This window comes from Hemitrygon akajei, chromosome 13 (assembly GCF_048418815.1).
Source record: "Hemitrygon akajei chromosome 13, sHemAka1.3, whole genome shotgun sequence".
Lineage (NCBI taxonomy): Eukaryota > Metazoa > Chordata > Chondrichthyes > Myliobatiformes > Dasyatidae > Hemitrygon > Hemitrygon akajei.
Genome location: NC_133136.1, coordinates 35077648 through 35097789, shown reverse-complemented (window position 1 = coordinate 35097789; position 20142 = coordinate 35077648). Strand labels below are relative to the sequence as shown.

Below are 20142 nucleotides of genomic sequence, written 5' to 3'. Positions count from 1 at the left end.
CCAGTAGGAGAAGGCGCGCAAGGTCCAATCGGCGGTGCAAGGACAAGCGCAGCAGGAGGAAGGAGGAAGTGGCTAGTTCAGTGGGCTACGCTTTGTGGACGGAACGGTCTTCATTTCGGGGTTTCAAATGGAGGTGTGTTGTCAGTGTTTGTGTTTCCAGAAACGGACCTAGAAGCCGTAATTTCCATGTGTGTTTTTTTTTGTTGTGGTTGCGGAGTAAACAACCTAGCGATTGTGATTGGTCAAGTAATTTTATTAAGAATCTCTCCAGATTACTATGGTAGTATTTATGATTGATTTAAATGATGTTGCGCCGCGCTGGCTGCTGTTTATGCTGCAGGTTTTTCAGCCACTGATAGCTTCAGCCTTTTAGGCCCGAGCTCGTTCCCTCCCACTTTCCTCCTCAAAACCCTTATCTTTCGGCCGAACTTCTGCTCATTCTTTCTGTTATTTTGGCGCAGCGTCAACTTTTAAATATCCTTCTATGTCAAATACGGGTTCTAAATCTACTTGCCCTGTATACTGTGAAATTGTAGGCCGACAAGGGAATCCACTTGGGCTGCTCTTAAATAGTCCTCCGATTGACGGCTCAACGTTGTTATGCCCAAATCGTTTCACTTTTTGGCCTACAGTACACGGTATGCTCATTGAAATGTCTCTAGGGATAATATGCTGCTTTCTTGCCCTTTTCTGTAGCGGTAGATTCAGATTGTTGGATTCTTGTTCAAAGTCCAGTTTGATGTAATCAGTCAGGAAAATTAGTGATCGAAGTTAGTGCAACCAATGTTACTGTGCTTGACTGCTTTATTTGCACCGTTGAGTATTGTTATTTTTTTTGTCTGTTCTGCTTACCTTCCAAAGAATCAGTTTAAAAATCAACGTTTTAAACATTTTTCTTTCACTCAATTGCATTTCAGTTAAGACCAACACTGATTATTTCACTTTCTGCACGTCGCATTTTTACTTTCAGTTTCTCCTCTTGAGCAACTGTGATGCATTTGCGTTGGAAGTTGCAGTTTGCCGCATCAAGAACTTGAGTAGTGCGGAAGAAGCCACTTTGCTCTGGTTTTAAGTTATATAGATGCTTGTTCCACATTTCTTTCTCTGAATGTCATTGTTGACCCAAATTGTTTCTTTCTGACAAATTAGTAGTGTCGATGTTACAGACAGTTAAACATTGCTGGATTTGAAGTAGCATCTATGAGTGTTTAAGGCAGGCATTTCGAATACTAACCCAGTAATGTTAAAATGTTGTCATTCTTGACTCTTATCATCCTCGGGTATGAAGAAATTCTTAACCCTCCAAGTTGAGCATATGATGATTTGGAAATAATTTGCCAATATTGTTGTTGAGTCTATGATGACTCTTGTAACTCCCTGCCCAAAGTCATTGTTTTTTCACACAGACTACAGTGGTTTACAATGGTTTGCCTTCACCTGTGATATTATTTGCTTCCTGGGTCAGGGAGCCTCTTGCTTTTTTTTGGCAGAGCTTACCTTTCTAAGCACAACAGGGATCACTTGTAAAGATCAAATGGTTATAAGTGAAACTTCCAACTATATTCTTTATTTAGTCTCTGGTCTTAAATGGGAGCTTGTCTTCAGTTCTTAACAAGAGTTAAGAAAGACAACATTTTAACATTACTGTGTTAGTACTCCAAATGCTTGGCTTAAACACTCAAAGATGCTACTTCAAATGGAAAGCCATAACCAACTTGAAGATCACAATAAGTTTTGTAATCATGCACTGTATAGAGCCACAAAGTTGCTGGTTCATAGCACAAGGCTAATTGCAGTATAAGACAATGGGTTACTTAATTTGATGTATTTCAAACTAAATGCTGGGTAAGTTGCTTAGTTTAAGGAAACTTGCAGACAAGATGTGGACAATCACTTAGCAGATCAGTACTTACTACTTGTGTTTAGGGCAGCAATGAAGGCCCTCCACCTCTGGCAGTATCTAGTGCTTCCTTCATCATGTCAATAGCCTCCACTCAGTTTTCACTACTGTCAGTCATGCAAGACCCGGGTGGAGACTCAGGAATACCATTGTATTCTGATGCAGAAGGATTCTTCTCTCCTGTTTCTGTGACAATTTTGTTTCACCAGTCAGTGTTGTTAGCACTGAGCTGAACTCCCGAACATGAAGGACCCAGTAGACAACTCTGAATCTAGCCTCTACCCTTTGATCTGTTTGACATGGGTGACCTTCCCAAGAGCCAAAGCATAAAGCCCTGACTCCAGCCAACATGGCTCTCTGGGTCATTGAGGCACACAAGCCTCCAAACCCAATGACAAGGTTGTGGTCCTCTTGGAGGTAGCAGATCAATAACTGACCTGTTAATAAGTTGGAAGGTTTATGTACTTAGGGAAGTTAGCTTCACAGCATTTACTGTGGATACCTGGGATCTTGGTCTCCAAAAAAACTTTTAGACCGTTTGTGTTTAAGGCATCGGAAAAAAAAATCGGACTTCACATCTGTGAAGTCACCCAAGTGGCAAAGAAATTATAAAAGTGTAGCAAGCAGCTTAGGCTTATAAGGAATAGGGTAAGAAACATCAAGAAGCATGAAAGAAACACAGGGGGAACTACAGTCTATTCCTCTGCCTTCAATTTCTGTGATGGACGACTGGTTTGTCTGCATCATTGGTATGTCTTTGTAGCTCTTGGAAATTGTACCTATGTTTTGGAAATCCTTTGTGTTTTAGAAATGGTTTGTAATTTAGAGGTCTTTTAAAAGACAGAAAATCCCTGTGAGTTTTAAATGTTTTTAAGAATACAGTTTGAATTTAAACATGTATCACTGTAAATAAATTAACTTTGTTACAACTACTTTGTTAGCTGGAAGTTTCTTCTCTTTAGTAGAGAGGGAACACCCACTGTTCGTGTAGTGGGTGTAGGCAGCTAAACTCACCATGGAGAATAGATAGGGAAGTAAACTAGTCTTTAAAGATTGGATAGTTACAGTATAACTTCTCTTTAGTGAGGATACTTGTGGCTATCTGTATTGGACTGGAATTAAAGTCTTTGTTTGAGTTTAGAGCTATGCGGTCACCAAACCCAATACCATCAAACGCCGCCAAAGGCAAATAGGAATGAGCAATGAGAATTAGGCTGTGAATGACTATAACAAATTCTACAGTACCTGAAGGTTGTACGTACATACTGAAGGAAAAAGTAATTTTCCAATGGACAGGTTTTTCAGGGGCAACTCAACCACTGATAGCTCTGATTTTGTCAAGGGCATGCATACATCGTTTTCTTTCTTCAGTTTTGCTCGGCTGTAGTAAGTGTCACCACTGGAGGAAAGATTCCATGGGGATTTTGGCATTTCCAAGCATTTTATTCAAATATTATTTGTATTAAAAATTAATACTCAGCAGGGTAGATGGCTTGAATGGAGAGTAATGAAGCCACTAACTCTCAATAGGAATTTAAAAACATTAGAAATAACCTTAAGTTTGTAGAGAAATGGAGGGTTGGAGATAACAGAATGGAACACCCTTTGCTACGTTGGAGATGAGAAAAGCTTCAATAATGTGGTGGTGTCAGTTAAAGGGGCAGGGGTGGAGAAGATGAATTAAACATAATATACCAGTGAAGAGGAGAAAATTATGAGTGCTAGACATGAGAGGCGTGATGCTAGAATGACTGGTCATCTGAAATTCTTGATCTTAATGTTATTATTTTAGAGGACCTGTCCTGAGCCCAGCACCTCTACATCCTTAGGAGTTTGCTAATATTTGGCATGACATCTGAAACTTTGACAATCTTCCATAGATTTGTGGAGACTATATTGACTGGCTGCATCACAGCCTATTATGGAAATACCAATGCCCTTGTACAGAAAATCCTATAAAAAATAGTGGATATGGCCCAGTCCAAAACAGGTAAAGACCTCCCCACCATTGTGCAGATCTATGTGAAGTGTTGTCACAGGAAAGCAGCATCCATTACTGGAGATCCATTATCCGTATCTCTTCTGTAATCTCTATCAGCACAGGAGAACCACAGGGATGTGTGCTTAGCCCCCTGCTCTACCTGCTTTGCCCTTATGACTGTGTGTCTAAATACAACTTCAACACTATATACAAGTTTTCTGATGACACCACTGTTGTGGCCTTTATCCTTTATACTGGAGGGAGATTGAAAACTTGGTTTGAATAGTGTCCTAACAACCACCCCTCTCTCTCCATATCTGTAAGGCCAAGGAACTGATTATAGAATTCAGTAGAGGGAAACCAGAAGTCCATGAGCCATTAATCATCAGAGGATCAGAGATGGAGAGGGTCAGTAACTTTAAATTCCTGGGTATCAATGTTTCCGAGGACCTGTCCTGGACCCATCATATAAATATAATTGCAAAGAAAGCACAACTGTACCCCTACGTCCTCAGGATTCCTTGGAGATTTGGCATGTCATCAAATACCTTGGCAGGCTTCTCTCAGTTATGTGGTGGAAAGAGCTGACTGGCTACATGATGGCCTGATAAGAGAAAACAATGCCTTTGAGCAGAACATCCTATAAAAGGTAGTGGATTCGGCCCAGTACCTCATGTGTAAACCCCTCCAAACCACTGAGCACATCTACATGAAACATTGCTTAGAAAAGTAGCATCCATCATCAAAGATCCTCACCAGCCAGGCCATGTTCTTTTCTCACTGCCATCAGAACTTTCAAAACCTGGTTCAAGAACAGCTATTACCCTTCAACCATCAGGCTGTTGAACAAAATGGGCTAACTACACTTATTCAACTTCTGCTGTTCCCGCAACCAATAGTCTAAGGACTCTATATCTTGTTATTTCAAGCTTGTTACTTATTGCTTTTTATTTATATCTGCATTCGAGCAATTTGTTTTCCATTGATCCTGTTTAAAGTTACTGTTTTATAGATTTGCTAAGTATGCTTGCAAAAAAAAAAAGAATCTCAGGGTTGTACATGGTGATGTGTATGTACTTCGAAAATAAATTTTACTTTGAACCTCCACCACCCAGATCATGCTCTCCTGTTGCTGCTGACCACAGGAAGAAGATACAGGAGACTCAGGACTCATCCCCTGGTTCAGGAACAGTTATCACCCCTCATCATCAAGCTCTTGAACCAAAGATGATAACTTCACTCAATTTCTCTTGCCCCGTCATTGAAATGTTTCCACAACCTATGGACTCATTTTCATGGCCATTCATCTCACGTTCTCAATATTTATTGCTTATATATTTATTGTAATTCTTTCTTTTTTATTTGCACTGTTTGTTGTCTTTTGCACACTGGTTGAACACCCAAGTTGGTGTGGTCTTCCATTAATTCTATTTAGTTATTATTCTCTTATGGATTTATTGAATAGGCCCACAAGAAAATGGATCTCAAGCGTGTGTATGGTGACATACATGTATTTTGGTAATAAACTTACTTTGAGCTTTGAAGTCCTGAAGGCTGTAATGTGCCAAAACAGAAGGCAAGGTGCTGCTTCTTGAATTTAAGGTACCATTGGAACAATGAGGGAAGTCAAAGTAGGGATGGAATGGAGAAGTAAAGTGACAATTCTGGGATTTTATTGATAAAATTCTGGGGTTTTATTCCAAGTCAGATATATGGATAAGAAATGTTTGAGCCAAATACATGTAAATGGGTGTGACTTAGACGAGCCCCTTGGTCAACATAAACTGTTGGGCCGAAGGGCCAGTTCCAATGCTGTCAGGTCGATGTTGGAAAACCAGAGCACTGGAGCCTGATCTGTACCACTTCCTACATCACCCCTGCAGGGCTATGCCACAGCATCTGCCTTTACTTGCCCACGGTCATCATGGAGAGCTTGAATCACAGATAGGAATTTCTGACTTGCATGATGTGCTTGCTCCCAGTGTTCATGGTATTGAAACACTGATCACTAAAAGGGGTTGGTAAAACTTAAATCATTGAGGTTGAAGCAAACCCAGTTATATTCAGGAAGAGTTAAAAATGTAGTAAAATGCTTGTACTGTACTAGTATTTACACCTGCTTCAGGTAACATAGAGAAGTGATACATTAGTAAAGATTATATACTTACTGCTTATTTTTGCCTTTTGCAGGTGTTTCCTGAAGTCAGAGCAATTATTGATTTAAGCGCTTTTAAGGACAAAGAAAATGAAGCACTGGGTATCATTAAATTAAGCAAAGTATTTGAAAAATGTCAAGGTGGCCTTAAAAGTTATGAAGTTATCGATTCATTTGAAAAGATTGATAAAATTCACACTGAATTAACAAAACTTAAAATTGGGCTCTCTGGATCAGGCATTTCAAAGTCCTCAGGTGCAGAACCTTGTGCATCCTCTGAGGAGGAGAACGCAGGGCCCTCTGAAGTAAAATCTCCAATGTCGACTGGTTCCAAGTTTTTAAGTTCCACCAGAACAGAATCCTCAAGACCTGGAATGGAGTTTGGAAAGCCGCCTACAAAGTCTTCTGGTGCGGGATCGGCAAGGTTTTCTGAAACAGAAGCTCCAATGTCTCATGCAACGCTGAACTCATGTGATCATGATGTAATATCTGTAGACAGACTTATTATGAGTTACATTGAACAGATTTATAATGATGAGCTGCAAAAAATAGAGAGAGATTTTGATGTCATCAGAAAAACAACAAATTCTGGGAAATTTTTAACAGTACAATTTATACAAAATAAGAAAAACATACCATGCTATGCTGCAAGAGAAAAGTTTATTGCTTTCTATCAACATATTGCGACAAATCTACGCATGAAAATAGTAACACCTAACTTTGTAGGGAGAGGCCTAACAATTAAACATGTGGAATTATTTTTCCAAAAGAATTTTCCAAAAGTTTGGATTAGGTATAAGGATGCAGAACTTAGCTTAATGGGAAGTCCTGATGATATTACCAAAGCAGAAGCTGCCCTGGATCTCAATAAAAGGCAAGAGAATTTTCAGTCTAGCTCATTTGGTGCCAATACAGTAGACTTGGGCAGGAGGCAACCTTCACAATCTGAATGTAAACTCACCTCAAATTCAGATGCTATGATAAGAAAAGCAAAAGATGAGGACAAAACATGTCCAATTTGCTTGGAAGAAATGGAAATCCGAGAAACGTTAAAATGTAAACATTCGTTTTGTAAGGAATGCATAGACTTAGCTTTTAAAACTAAGTCTGCCTGTCCAGTATGTGGAGAAGTGTATGGAGAGTTAAAGGGAAACCAACCTGAAGGTGGCCGGATGATTCACAGGCTCGTGCAAATGCGTCTTCCTGGTTATGAAAAATATGATACCATTGAGATACACTACACAATACCAGATGGCTTCCAGGGGGTGAGTAGCTTTTCTGCTGTACCATCATTCTGAGCGAAAGGTGTGATTACAGAATGATAGAGTAGTACCTAGCAGCAGAGACAATTTGGCTGATCAAGTCTGCTTTGGCTGCATGAAAAGCAATCCATTTAGACGCACTCAACCCTGACATTTTATTTATTTATTCAGGAAGTTAATAACCCTTTCTGAAAGCTGCTGTCTCTTTGTATCTGGGTCTCCACCATCTTGGCCATCAATTCTTCATTATATGATGTATAAAACAGTCTTGGTTTATGTAGCACTAGACATTGAATTACCTTTAATGGCTCCCCTTTTCTTGTCCAGATATTCAGTATGATGTCCTCCATCTGCCCCTGGCACAATGTATAGTTTCCATGTGCAGCATCATCACAAAAAGTGGCATGAGTTTCTGCACGTACATTGGTAATACCCTGCTTGGAATGCTCCACCTTCACTAAATGTTGTCTAATGCCCAAGGATGAATGACTGGAATTTTCTTCTTAATCAAATATTGAAAATAGTGAGAACATTGTTGTTTGATACCATAACAAATTCTGATCCCTTTCTACAATCCTTATCTTTGCCTCTGATCATCTCCTGAAACTGAAATCATCATACAAACGTTTGTGCGTATCTTCATGATGCCCAGACTGTTCTATTACAATGCATTCCAAATGGAACATTCTCATTCCTGCATTCAAATCTGTCCATCGGGTCACTTCTCCCTTTCCGTGCCGTCTCCTTCCATTCTTTAATGGATTGACGTAAGGCATCGATTTGTGGTGGTTGGTGGTTTGAGCAGCAACTAATTGGAGATCTGAAGCGTAAGCAGACATACCTCAGTTGGGTTTGCTGATTGATTACATAAGGCATCGACTTGTGACCGTTTGGTGTTTTGAGCAATGGCCAATTGGAAATTGGGATTGATAGGCAAGAACAAATTTAAATAAGGCAAGGCAAGCTGAGTTACCATTGATGGAGCAGCCATCGTTGGAGTGGACAGTGTTAGAGTAGGGATTTTGAGGCTTCAGTGAGGAGAGGCTTGAGTGAGTGAAGGTGAAAATAGCTGTAGGTATATTCACTTCCCCCCAACCCCCACAGTTTATTTATTGTTTTTTATTCTTTATATTTGCTCGCTCAGAACACTAGGGAAGCCAAGTCTTTGGGTATATTTAAGGCAGAGGTTGATAGATTCTTGATTGGTCAGGGCATGGAGGGATATGGGCAGAAGGCAGGAAATTGGATCAGCCATGTGAAATGGTGAAGACTTGATGAGCCAAATGGCCTAATTCTACTCCCATATCTCATGGGTGTCAAGCAGTGTAGTTGAATGCTCCTCTGGTGGGATGTGGGAAGGCAGGAAGAACTCCATTGTCCCTTTTGAGTACATCTGCAAGAGGTGCATCCAGCTGCAGCTGCTAACTTTTCACACAAAGGAGTTGGAACTGGATGAATTGTGGATCATTCAGGAGGCTGAAGAAGTGATAGATAAGACACATACAGAGAGGTAGTTACACCCAAGGTGCAGGGCACAGGAAATTGGGTGGCAGTCTGGAAGGAGTTAAGCAGCCAGTGCAGAATACTGCAGTGGCCATTCCCCTGAACGGATGTACCTTACCACTTTGGAGACTGTTGGGAGGGATGACTGAGCAGAGGAAAATCACAGCGGTCAGGTCTCTGACTCGGTGCCAGGGGGAGGGGGGGGGGGGGCGAGAAGAGGAAAGCTGTGTGGATAGTGAAACAGAAAGGAGGTTCTGTAAATGAGAACGAGATTCGCAGGTGCTCATTTGCCTCCTGGGTGCCAGGGTCCGGAACATCTCTGATCTAGTTCTCAGCATTCTTAAGTGGGAGGGTCATGTTCCATGTGGGTACCGATGACATACAGCAGGTAGGAAGAGTGCCGAGGTTCTGCAAAATGTGTTCAGGCAGTTATCTGCAAAGTTAAAGGGCAGGATCTCCAGAGCTGTGATCTCTGGTTTGCTAGTGAGGCCAGAAATTGCCAAAAAGAGCTAAGGAGTTGGTGCGGGGGTGGGAGGGGGAAGGGATATCAGTTTTTTTTTAATCATTGGGGTCTCTTCCAGGAAAGGTGGAAGAGATGGTTTGTACTTGAACTGGAGGGGGACTAATAACCGAGCAGGAAGGTTTACTAGTGCTGCATGGCTTTGCCAGGGCTCAAACTGGAGTTGCAAGCAGATGGGAACCAGAGTGCTTGAACAGACAGTGGAGAGGTGGAGACAAATGTTGATAAAGACCTCAGACAAAAAGGAATTTAAAAAGGTTGAGCATGGTGCGAATAATGCCCTGAGCTGTGTATCTTCCAATGCAATATGGACACAGTCTATAGAAGTATGGCAAAGCAGCATCAACTTTGTGGACCTATACAGATTACAGAAGAGGAGATGTTTGCTGTCTTGAGGCAAATCAGGTTGAATAAGTCCCCAGGGCCTGACAAGGTGTTCCCTTGGACCCTGTGCAGAAATTGCAGGAGCCCTAGCAGAGATATTTAAATCCTAGGTTAATCGAGGGACAATTTACAATACCCAATTAACCTACAGACCAGTATGTCTTTAGACTATGGGAGGAAACTCACGTGGTCACGGGAAGAATGTTCAAACTCCTGTAACCCTCAAGTTTGGCCAGCACGTGTTCATCTAGGGGAGGACAGCGTCTGGTCCCGCCAAACTGAGAAATCTCGTTTGTGTGCATGCTGTGTGATGTACTGCCCAGTTACAAATCTGAACCGCAAAATATCGGACAGTACTTTTTTTGAATTTTATATAAATCTTAATCTGAATATAGGGTTAGTAAAGAAAATAAAAGGAAAAAGGGCCTATTTTAAGGAAAAAGTCAAAAGTGCACATTGGAGCTCACTGATACGGCCATTCATCAACCTCCTCCAAGTGTTGTCAACCTTCAGACCCTCGCTCCCAGTTCACCAGCTCTCCACACGCGTGTTCCTTCTTCGTCTCTCGCCGACAAAAGACCACGAAAATCCCTCTTCCAGACGCACAGGAAAGAACAACACCCCTCCTATTAGCTAACATACATTCCAATGTCCCCATTATCTCTAGTCATAACCCAAACATTGCTGCTGCAGAGAAACCATTACCTTAGCCTTAGCAGTAAAACATTACAGAGAGGCCATTACATCAGCAGTGAAACTTTACAGCCTGTATTACTCCTTACACGCAGTGATGGGAAGTTATTCCGGGTCACTTCTACTGTAAAGTGTTGTGCTAACCACTACGCTACCTGAACTAAGTCGTCCTATGGTCTTCACAATAATCTTTTACCACTCATGCACTGCTCTGCATGCTCCCTAGCTTATCAAAATAATTTCTCTGAGAACACAGAACGTAGGACTTCCCTTATTGATCTGGTGCTCCAAAGTCATCTTGTCCTTCTTAAAGTGCAATATCTGAAATTGTACAGAATTCTTCAATCTAATGTTCTTGTTTTTACACTCAGTGCTTCTCAGGGGTACAGCTCAGAATTTTAATTTGTGATTCACAGTAGTAGGAATAAGCTTGTTAGTTTGATGAGATTATTTTGCCATTTATTTTCATATACCCACTCATAACTCTTGTTAACAATGATGATGAAGCAATTATCAATGGCATTTTAAAAATTAATGATTAACTTAGTATCAATTGCTAAATTTAGAAGACAGTTCCTCAGTTCTATGATGCCTGGCACATAGTGTTTCAAAATTTCACTTTTACTGACCTGACTCCTTAAAATGACCAGACCTCTGGTTGCAGCATTCCCTTTGGCTTCCCCTTGTTTGCCATAAAACGTGTATTTTAATCAGGTATGACTTCTAAAGCAGAAAGTAATGAAAAGGTGGTTTGTGATATTAATAACATCAAATAGTCTGGAAAATCTGCCTCTTCAGCACCAAAGCCTCAAGTATGCCAGATTATCAGACTTCCATAATAATTTCCCTTAATTGTTGATTAAATAATACACTAATCCACTGTATTAGTTACTTTTCAATCAACACAGCCATCTGCACTCATTTAGTGGAAATATGAAGGGCTGATCAAGCTGGCCCATTGAACTCTGGTGTCATGTGGGATTGTGGGTAAACCCTGACTGTTAGCAAGCATGAGGGATGAGCCTCATCTGTCAAAATTGTTAGGGATTTAAAAGCTTTCAATCTATTAGTGTGATATTCTGGGTGGTGACATGGTCGACAGCCTGCCCCTGCATTTCTAATGATCAGTACTGTATATTGTTCTTGTGTTAAAATGCTTTTGTGGGATTATGGTGGGAAGTTCCAGTTTGTTTATTGTTACATTTTAGCTTGGGTTATACAGTTATTTGCTTGTGCATTTGTGGGTCACCTTAACTGTAACCAGGGTGTGTGATGGTCACCTCCCCCATCGGTGTGAGACTGGTTGGGTTCATTCTCTGGGTCATAATGCCTGGTCTGTTTCGTGTCCATCACAATAAAATGATTGTTGAGTTAAAGAGTTTCCTGGTCTGTCATCATGGACCAACTTGTCTCAACTTGACTCAAATCACCTCATCTGTCACCAACATTCATTCCACGGTCAAAGTCACTTAGATCACATTTCTTCCTCATTCTGATGTTTGATGTGAGCAACAACTAACCACTTGACCATGTCTGCTTGTTTTTATGCATTTAGTTGCTGCCACATGTTGGCCGATTAGATATTTATGTTAACGAGCAGGTGCACCAAATAAAAGTGGTGACAGAGTGTAGAATGTAGCCATTAGGAGGTTTGAGAAGGCAGTTTAATTTCTCCTGTAGTGAGATTTTTTCAACTCTTATCAGTACCACATTCCCAAAAGCAAGTTCGGCTCCCTGAGAGGGAGGTAAATACATTTGCAATAATGGCCCCAGGCATGAGGTTCAGTATGTCATTTAGGCAGACTGGAGAAGGTGGAATTTCTCTCCCTTGATTAGTGAAGGCCACAAAATGTGATGGGTGTTCAAAATCGTGAAGGTTTGTGTATGAATAAATTTAGAAAAATTGTACCCAATGGTAGAAAGCTTTGTAACTGAATGAAGCCTCGAAGTTAATGACGAAAACACAGGTAACATGAGAAAAGTATGTTCTTCGTTTGTCATGATCTGGATGCAGGTTCATTACTAGCATTTAAAATAAAATAGATTTGTAATTGAGAGAAAAAGTTTTAAAGGACTGTGGAGAATAATAAATGACAGGGCTAGTTATCAGCTTTTAAAAAATATTATTCTACCCATCAGAGTGAAACCAAGACAAACAAGTATGGCATTTTTATCATGTCTGCATGTGGAGATAAACCAGGCCGTCAAAAAACTTGAGACTTCCCAAATCTTTTTGATTGTTCACTAAATAAACTTACTGAGTCATTACAGAGAGGGGGAATAGGAGCAGAACTATAGTTTTAATATTAAAGCATGCAGATAATTTTGTAATGTTATTTGTTTAACTTGTAGAAAGAGCATCCACAGCCTGGCCAAAGGTATAATGGTACGTCGCGTACTGCTTTCTTACCAAACAGTCCTGAGGGGAAAAAGGTGCTCAAGCTCCTACAGCGAGCTTTCAATCAAAGACTAATCTTCACTGTTGGAACGTCTAGTACCACGGGGAGAAGCAATGTGGTGACCTGGAATGATATTCATCATAAAACAAGTGCTTTTGGAGGGCCATCAGCGTAAGTATGGTATTGAGGATAAGTTTATCTTTCATCTTTATCTGGCATACAAAAGTTAAAAAAAATTGTCTTGGGGAGTCCTACAGAAAGTGTGAGCTGCTGCAGCCTATTCACTTTTTTACAAAAGCAGCTGAATGTATATCTGAATGACGGCCATATTCAATGGATGGAAATTCGGGAGAACCTCAATATAATCAACCAATCACTGAATGACTGTTTGCCACCATGACTAAATCTTTCATGTATGTTAGATAGTCTGTTTTTATCAAAAGTTGGATTTATTTATTGCTCTAATAAAGAAGTATTGATTTATTAATTCTTTCACTCTTTGCAATTATCTAATTGAAGACCAGAAAGTAATTTACCCATTGTGGAAAATTCCAAAATGCTCACAGGATAAAGTTGATCAACTCTGATTTGTATGACACTGTCACACACAATAGATTTCACCGCTCACCTCTGTGTTAGTGTTGGAGTTAGGAACTGAACTTAGTTGCACTTCAAATTGCTGTCTTCTTCTTCAATTTTGTTTTACTCTCGGCTACTTTTGGTGTTTAAATCAGAACAGCATCTTGCAAAATCAGAGATGATTGAACAGCTGATCACTCAGCTTTGATGCTCTTGCACATTTATTCTGTTCAATTTCAGCTGTTTTCCTGTTGCTGCCAGACTCCAGCGCTGGTTGCTTGATTTCGCGTGCCAAATACAGCTGGTCATCTTCCCTTTCTCAGCTTTAATCGGTCTTGTTACAGCTGTATCAGCATGCATCATCTCAGTGCCATTAAACCTCCATTTGTTAATACAATGACGAGGTCATGTCTCACCCATTTCTTTGGATAGCAGGTTTTTCTCTGTCCATAACACGGTTTCCTTTCAAAAATCTTGACTTGATATCAACCTTTTTTGGGACACATATTGTGTCATCATTATTCCAGTGAATGTGGCATAAAATAAAGAAAATTTTCATCAAGAAGTACAGAAATTTTCTCAAGGTTGGGGCCTCGAACTAGAGAGCAGTGGTTTATAGTGAGGGGTGAAACATTTAAGTGGAATCTGAGGGGTAACATTTTCCCTCAAAGGTGGTCCATATATGGAATCAGCTGCCAGTGCAAGTGGTTGAGGCAGGTATACTAAAATTTTAAAGGCAATTGGACAGGTATATGGGCAGGATAGGTTTAGAGGGATGTGTGTCAAACGTGTTCAAATGGGGCCGGCTTAGATGGTATCTTGATCAACCGAGATCAATGGGCCTGTGTCTGAGCTGTCTGACTCTAAGTTGTTAAAGTACACAGCTTCTCAATATGCATTTGATTGATAAGAATTCGCTATGTTTCAGGCGAGGACCTTTCATCATAAATCCCAATTCCCTTTCGTTAATGGTTTTGATGTACCTGGCCACACCATCATCTGTTTAACTTTTACTGACGATTCACGCAACTTCACTTTTTTCCCCCTTTTTCAATGATGATTTATTTGAAATCCGTTTTAATAACCTGTTGCAGAAAACAATCATTCATGGATTTGCTGCCCTTGCAGGAGAAACTATAGAATTAACCCACTTTTTAATCATATTTTCTGATTACAATCATACATTTTTTTCAAAAGTATGAAGATGACGCTTGGCTATAGCTATTGAAAAGACCAAAAGTTTCAAAAAATGGTTAAAATCTACAGGATCCACAAGAGAGCCATGCTGTCTTCTTACTGTTCCCATTAGGAAGGAGGGACAGGAGTGTTGGGTCCCACAGGAACAGTTAATACCCTTCAACCATCAGGCTTCTGAACCAGTGTGGATAACTTCACTCACCTCAACACTGAACAGGCTCCACAACCAATGGACTCATTTTCAAGGACTCTACAATTCATGTGGTCAATATTATCTATCTATCTATTTATTTATTTATTTATTTATTATTATAGAACATAGAATAGTACAGCACAATACAGGCCCTTCGGCCCACAATGTTGTGCCGGCCCTCAAACCCTGCCTCCCGTATAACCCCCCACTTTAAATTCCTCCATATACCTGTCTAGTAGTCTCTTAAACTTCACTAGTGTATCTGCCTCCACCACTGACTCAGGCAGTGCATTCCACACACCAACCACTCTGAGTGAAAAACCTTCCTCTAATATCCCTCTTGAACTTCCCTCCCCTTACCTTAAAGCCATGTCCTCTTGTACTGAGCAGTGGTACCCTGGGGAAGAGGCGCTGGCTGTCCACTCTGTCTATTCCTCTTAATATCTTGTACACCTCTATCATGTCTCCTCTCAGCCTCCTTCACTCCAAAGAGTAAAGCCCTAGCTCCCTTAATCTCTGATCATAATCCATACTCTCTAAACCAGGCAGCATCCTGGTAAATCTCCTCTGTACCCTTTCCAATGCTTCCACATCCTTCCTATAGTGAGGTGACCAGAACTGGACACAGTTCTCCAAGTGTGGCCTAACTAGAGTTTTATAGAGCTGCATCATTACCCTGTGACTCTTAAACTCTATCCCTCAACTTATGAAAGCGAACACCCCATAAGCTTTCTTAACTACCCTATCTACCTGTGAGGCAACTTTAAGGTATCTGTGGATATGTACCCCCAGATCCCTCTGCTCCTCCACACTACCAAGAATCCTGCCATTTACTTTGTACTCTGCCTTGGAGTTTGTCGTTCCAAAGTGTACCACCTCACACTTCTCCAGGTTGAACTCCATCTGCCACTTCTCAGCCCACTTCTGCATCCTATCAATGTCTCTCTGCAATCTTCGACAATCCTCTACACTATCTACAACATCACCAACCTTTGTGTCGTTATTATTATTAGGTTTTTTGTATTTGTTTCTCTTTTGCACATTGTCAGTTACTGTGTGTAGTTCTACTGTGAATGCCCACAAGAAAATGAATCTCAGGGTGGTATATGGAGTCATATGCTTACTTTGATCTTTGCGAAACTATCTCAGCTATCTGCGGGACTAAGGTGATGTGGGACCCTGAACTCCTGTACCTCCTTCCCAAAGAGAGCAGGTCCTTGATCATGGATGCTGCTTTCCTGTGGCAATACTCAATGGTGGGGAGGACTTTACCTTTGGATTCTAGCCAATTGTTGAAACTGCCGGCCTTTTCAATAGCTGTAACCAAGCATCATCTTCATGCTTTTGGAAAGAATACAGTTGTAATCAGAAAATATGATTTTAAAATCTATCTCAAAGGAGTAAAAAGACCAGAAAATGAAGTGAAACTCTGAGTGCTTGAACAAGACTAAATAACTGCACAGATCATTAATAGGGGAATTGTAGGTGGGGGACAGACTTGAATATAGGTATTTAATACAACTGATAAAGAACAAAAAATGTTAGTAGCCCGTTTTTAATCCATAGTTTGACATCTTTTGCACCTTATTCATTCTTCCTTCCTTCCTTAGCCTAGTGGCAGAGAAATGTACACAGCTCATGTATATTTATCCCAAGCTTTGCCTGCTGGTACTTCATAGCGGAGCCGTTTGTTACAATTGGCCATCACAATATTTTGTTCACTTCTAAGGTCTGTAAGTAAATCATTGAAAGAATTGCTGACATACAAAGGCTTCTTGTGCCCATGCTTCTAATGGAGCTTTGCAAAACTTTTGTATGTGCTGAACTGTCAGCTTTCAAATTGGCCTTTTGGAATGTACAAGAATATTCAAAATGCTAACTTTGAAAACATCTGTGGACAAGGTTTATAGACATTGGAGGGTCATGGAGAGGAAGAAGTATTAGGTTTTATTGTAGTTCTATTCTGGAACTAGAACAAACATACATTTCTAACGATAACTAGAAAAATGACCAATTTGTTATAAAAATCCATTTGGTTCATTAAGGAATGGAAATCTGCCACCTTTATCTGGAGTGGTCTTCATATGATTCAGGCGACCCATGTGATCGGCACTTTAATTTCTACAGAAATGACTTAGCAAGCCATTCATTTGTAGGTATCTCACCACCATTACCACCATACAACATCTTGCGAGGGAGGCAGGAGGATGGTGGGAAATGAGGACTGCGAGCAATCCATAGTGGGTGGGGGGAAGTAGACAACAAAACAATCCAGGAAATATTAAAATATGTTACTATTCTCCGTTTTGTGTTGGCACAGTAACTTAAGAGCTTTCTGTTACTTAATTTTTAGGTTTGGGTATCCTGATCCAACCTATCTGGCAAGAGTGCAGGATGAGCTGAAGGCCAAAGGAATTTTCTGAACCGTATTGTAAAGGAAACAGTTATGTTCAATATTCGTGTGTTGTAGGTGTTGCTGCTTGTAGTTTGAAAATGCTTTAATGTATATTGCTGCCCAACAACAATCACTTGTATGCTTTATATATGCATTGACTTTCACAAAAAGCATAAATAGCAATAATCTGATGCATAATTGCAGTTTCCTTTTGTCAAATAGAAACTTTATTTGTGAACTTCTGTGCCAAATAGTATATCTCTGTGCATTGGAGTAAATTTACTGCAAAGCACATAGTAATATTGCAGCTACTGTGTCAAATGGCACTGTATTGACTTTTGGTTTATCTTTCCCACAAAAAAAATGTTGGTTTCAGGCACAGAAAATATCTTAAGAGTTTTTGTAACTATTGACAGTCACAATTATCTCAATTATCTTGAAAACTGGTAAATAAAAGTAGCAGGGAAAGACAATGTGTAGAATACAATATCAAACTGGAAATTTACCTTAGTTCATTTCATCTGCTCTCCCTATTCCCTATCACACCAATTGTTTCATCTCTTCCTAGAATATCTTTTCATCTCCAGGAATTTGTAAAATAGGATGATACAAAGCAGAATACTAACTCTTTGGAACAGTTCAATTGTCAATAATCAAGAAAGAGCACAAATAATACAAAAATCAAATCAAGAACATGTAAGCAAAAGTGGTAGACAGCTGCTTTATAAGATAGAAATAAAGAATGCTTACTTTTTTCTAAGTCACTTTGAGGCATTTTCCCCATTTGAAATTTATCTTACTATTGCACCTACTCTGGATTGAATTATCCAGATGACCATAATTACAATTACTTTTTATGAATGTGCACATGGAATAGAGACATTACACTCTCCATGGGAAGTAAATTAATAATCTGGAAACTGCCTTTTAAAAATGTTATGTTTGGTAATCATGACTCATCGTAACCAAGCTGATTTTGTATTGTACAACAAGATTTAAATGAATTCTGGAACAACTTGTGCTTCATAGCCCTTGCTCAGTGTGAAGTTCTGTTTTGAGTTCTACACTGAAAGTGCATATTATGTATCCCCTATCATTGCTTTTCTGATACGATATTTAATTGGAACGGTATTATATTAAACTCTTTATTGATTTATGAATGATAAACTACGAATATTATTCCTTTATACTTGCAATACAAACATATTGTATATGTGACTAGTCGAAAGAAGCTCAATGTTAGAAAGTAAATCAAATTATGCTGTGTGTTAGCAAATAACCATTTAAACCCACTTCAAACTCTTCGGTCTGCCATTTTACTTGAGGTGTTATTCTGTCGCTGTTAGAAATGTATTTATCATGATTCCTAAGTGTGGCATACTTTAGTCATTTCCCATTTAATATTGGTGGCAGAGTGCAAAATGTTGATATTACTTTGTAGCTGAAAGAGCAGCACAACCTTATTGAAATAAATTTGTGTGAAAAAACCATCTTTACCAATGAGAGATACTTTACTTTTATACATTGTCATGCATCAAAATAAACTTGCTTCACCTTGATGGTGTATATTTTGTCTTGCAGCTCATGCATCTGACCCATATTTTAAAAAAAAACTAAAAGTAATATTCAGTTCAAAGAGTAACTTTTATGATTCAGTGAGAAACTTGTTTGTAATATTTCACTCCACAATCTGTGCACCTCAGTCTTGTCAACAAAATGTAATTTTAGCTGAACTCGTCCACCAAAATAAATTGTATAGCTGGTTTGGTTGGATGATTTGAATATTTACAAAGTACTTACTGCCTTGTAGCTCTACATTGAATATCTATAATAAACTATCACCCACTATAATCAGTCTGTATAAAAGATGACTCAAAATTCCTTCAAGCTAGTTAAGTGCAAAGGAATGGATACAGTGATATTTACTAAATTGTAGATGATCATAAGTTGATAAAGCTGCTTTATGCAATTCACCATGCCAGATAGTTTAGACTCAGTTTTCACGTTCTTATGTTTAAGTTCTTAAACACTTGGATTATAGTTGTTAACACATATTCAGTTTTGCATGATGTGTGATATCTTAAATAGCCAATGCGAACAATGGTGAATTAAATTTAGAGTAAGGCTATTCCACTATCTCTATATTAGAAAGCATTTGGTTACTGTGAGACCAGCTGATGATCAACATTTGGAATAAAGTCTTTTGCCCCCTCAGTGTTGCTTTAATTATCAGAAGATAGTTTGCTAATTGGTGACCTAATTTGAGAAATCTTCATTCATTTAATTTTTGCCAATGCCTTTGGTTAATAAAACATACCCATGATGGGTTACAGATTGACGACTGAGTTGGGATCAATTATTATTTGTAAAATGCATTTCCAAATTTCTGTACCATTTTTATGTGAAGTGTTCGCTAATCACATTTGTCCCCTCTTCATCTAGTCTATCCAGTTACTATTGTATAGTAGCACTCACATCTACAGTGCTGAAATGTTTTGAAAGCTTGGTCGTGGCCCGAATCAAGTCCTTCCTTAGTGAGGACGTGGACCCACTACAATTTGCCTGTTGCCACAATAGATCTACGGCAGACGCAATCTCAGTGGTTCTTTACCAGGCCTTAGATCACCCGGACAATACAAACACCTATATCAGCATGCTGTTCATTGACTATAGCTCAGTGATTAACACCATCGTTCCTACGGTCCTAATCGGTAAGCTATGGAACCTGAGTCTCTGTACCTCCCTCTGCAATTGGATCCTCAACTTCCTAACCAGAAGACCACGATCTGTGCGGATTGGTATTAACTGCTCCTCGCTGACGATCAATACTGGTGCGCCTCAGGAATGTGTGCTTAGCCAACTGCTCTACTCGCTCTATAGCCATGACGGTGTGGCTAGACATTGCTCAAATGTCATAAGTTTGCTGATGATGCAGCCATTGTTGGCAGAATCAAATTTGGAAATGAGAGGGTGTACAGGAG

At 39.7% G+C, this 20142-nt stretch overlaps 1 protein-coding gene across 1 annotated transcript; it reads left to right on the top strand.

Moving 5' to 3' along the window:
• The first annotated feature begins 5 nt into the window (after positions 1 to 5).
• LOC140737761 (E3 ubiquitin-protein ligase DTX3L) lies at positions 6 to 19012 on the top strand. Its single transcript, XM_073064385.1, has 4 exons — positions 6 to 133; positions 6072 to 7301; positions 12751 to 12968; positions 17120 to 19012. The coding sequence occupies exons 1-4, from the start codon at positions 128 to 130 to the stop codon at positions 17187 to 17189; spliced, it is 1524 nt and encodes a 507-aa protein (XP_072920486.1). The 5' UTR covers positions 6 to 127; the 3' UTR covers positions 17190 to 19012.
• Positions 19013 to 20142: the final 1130 nt, after the last annotated feature.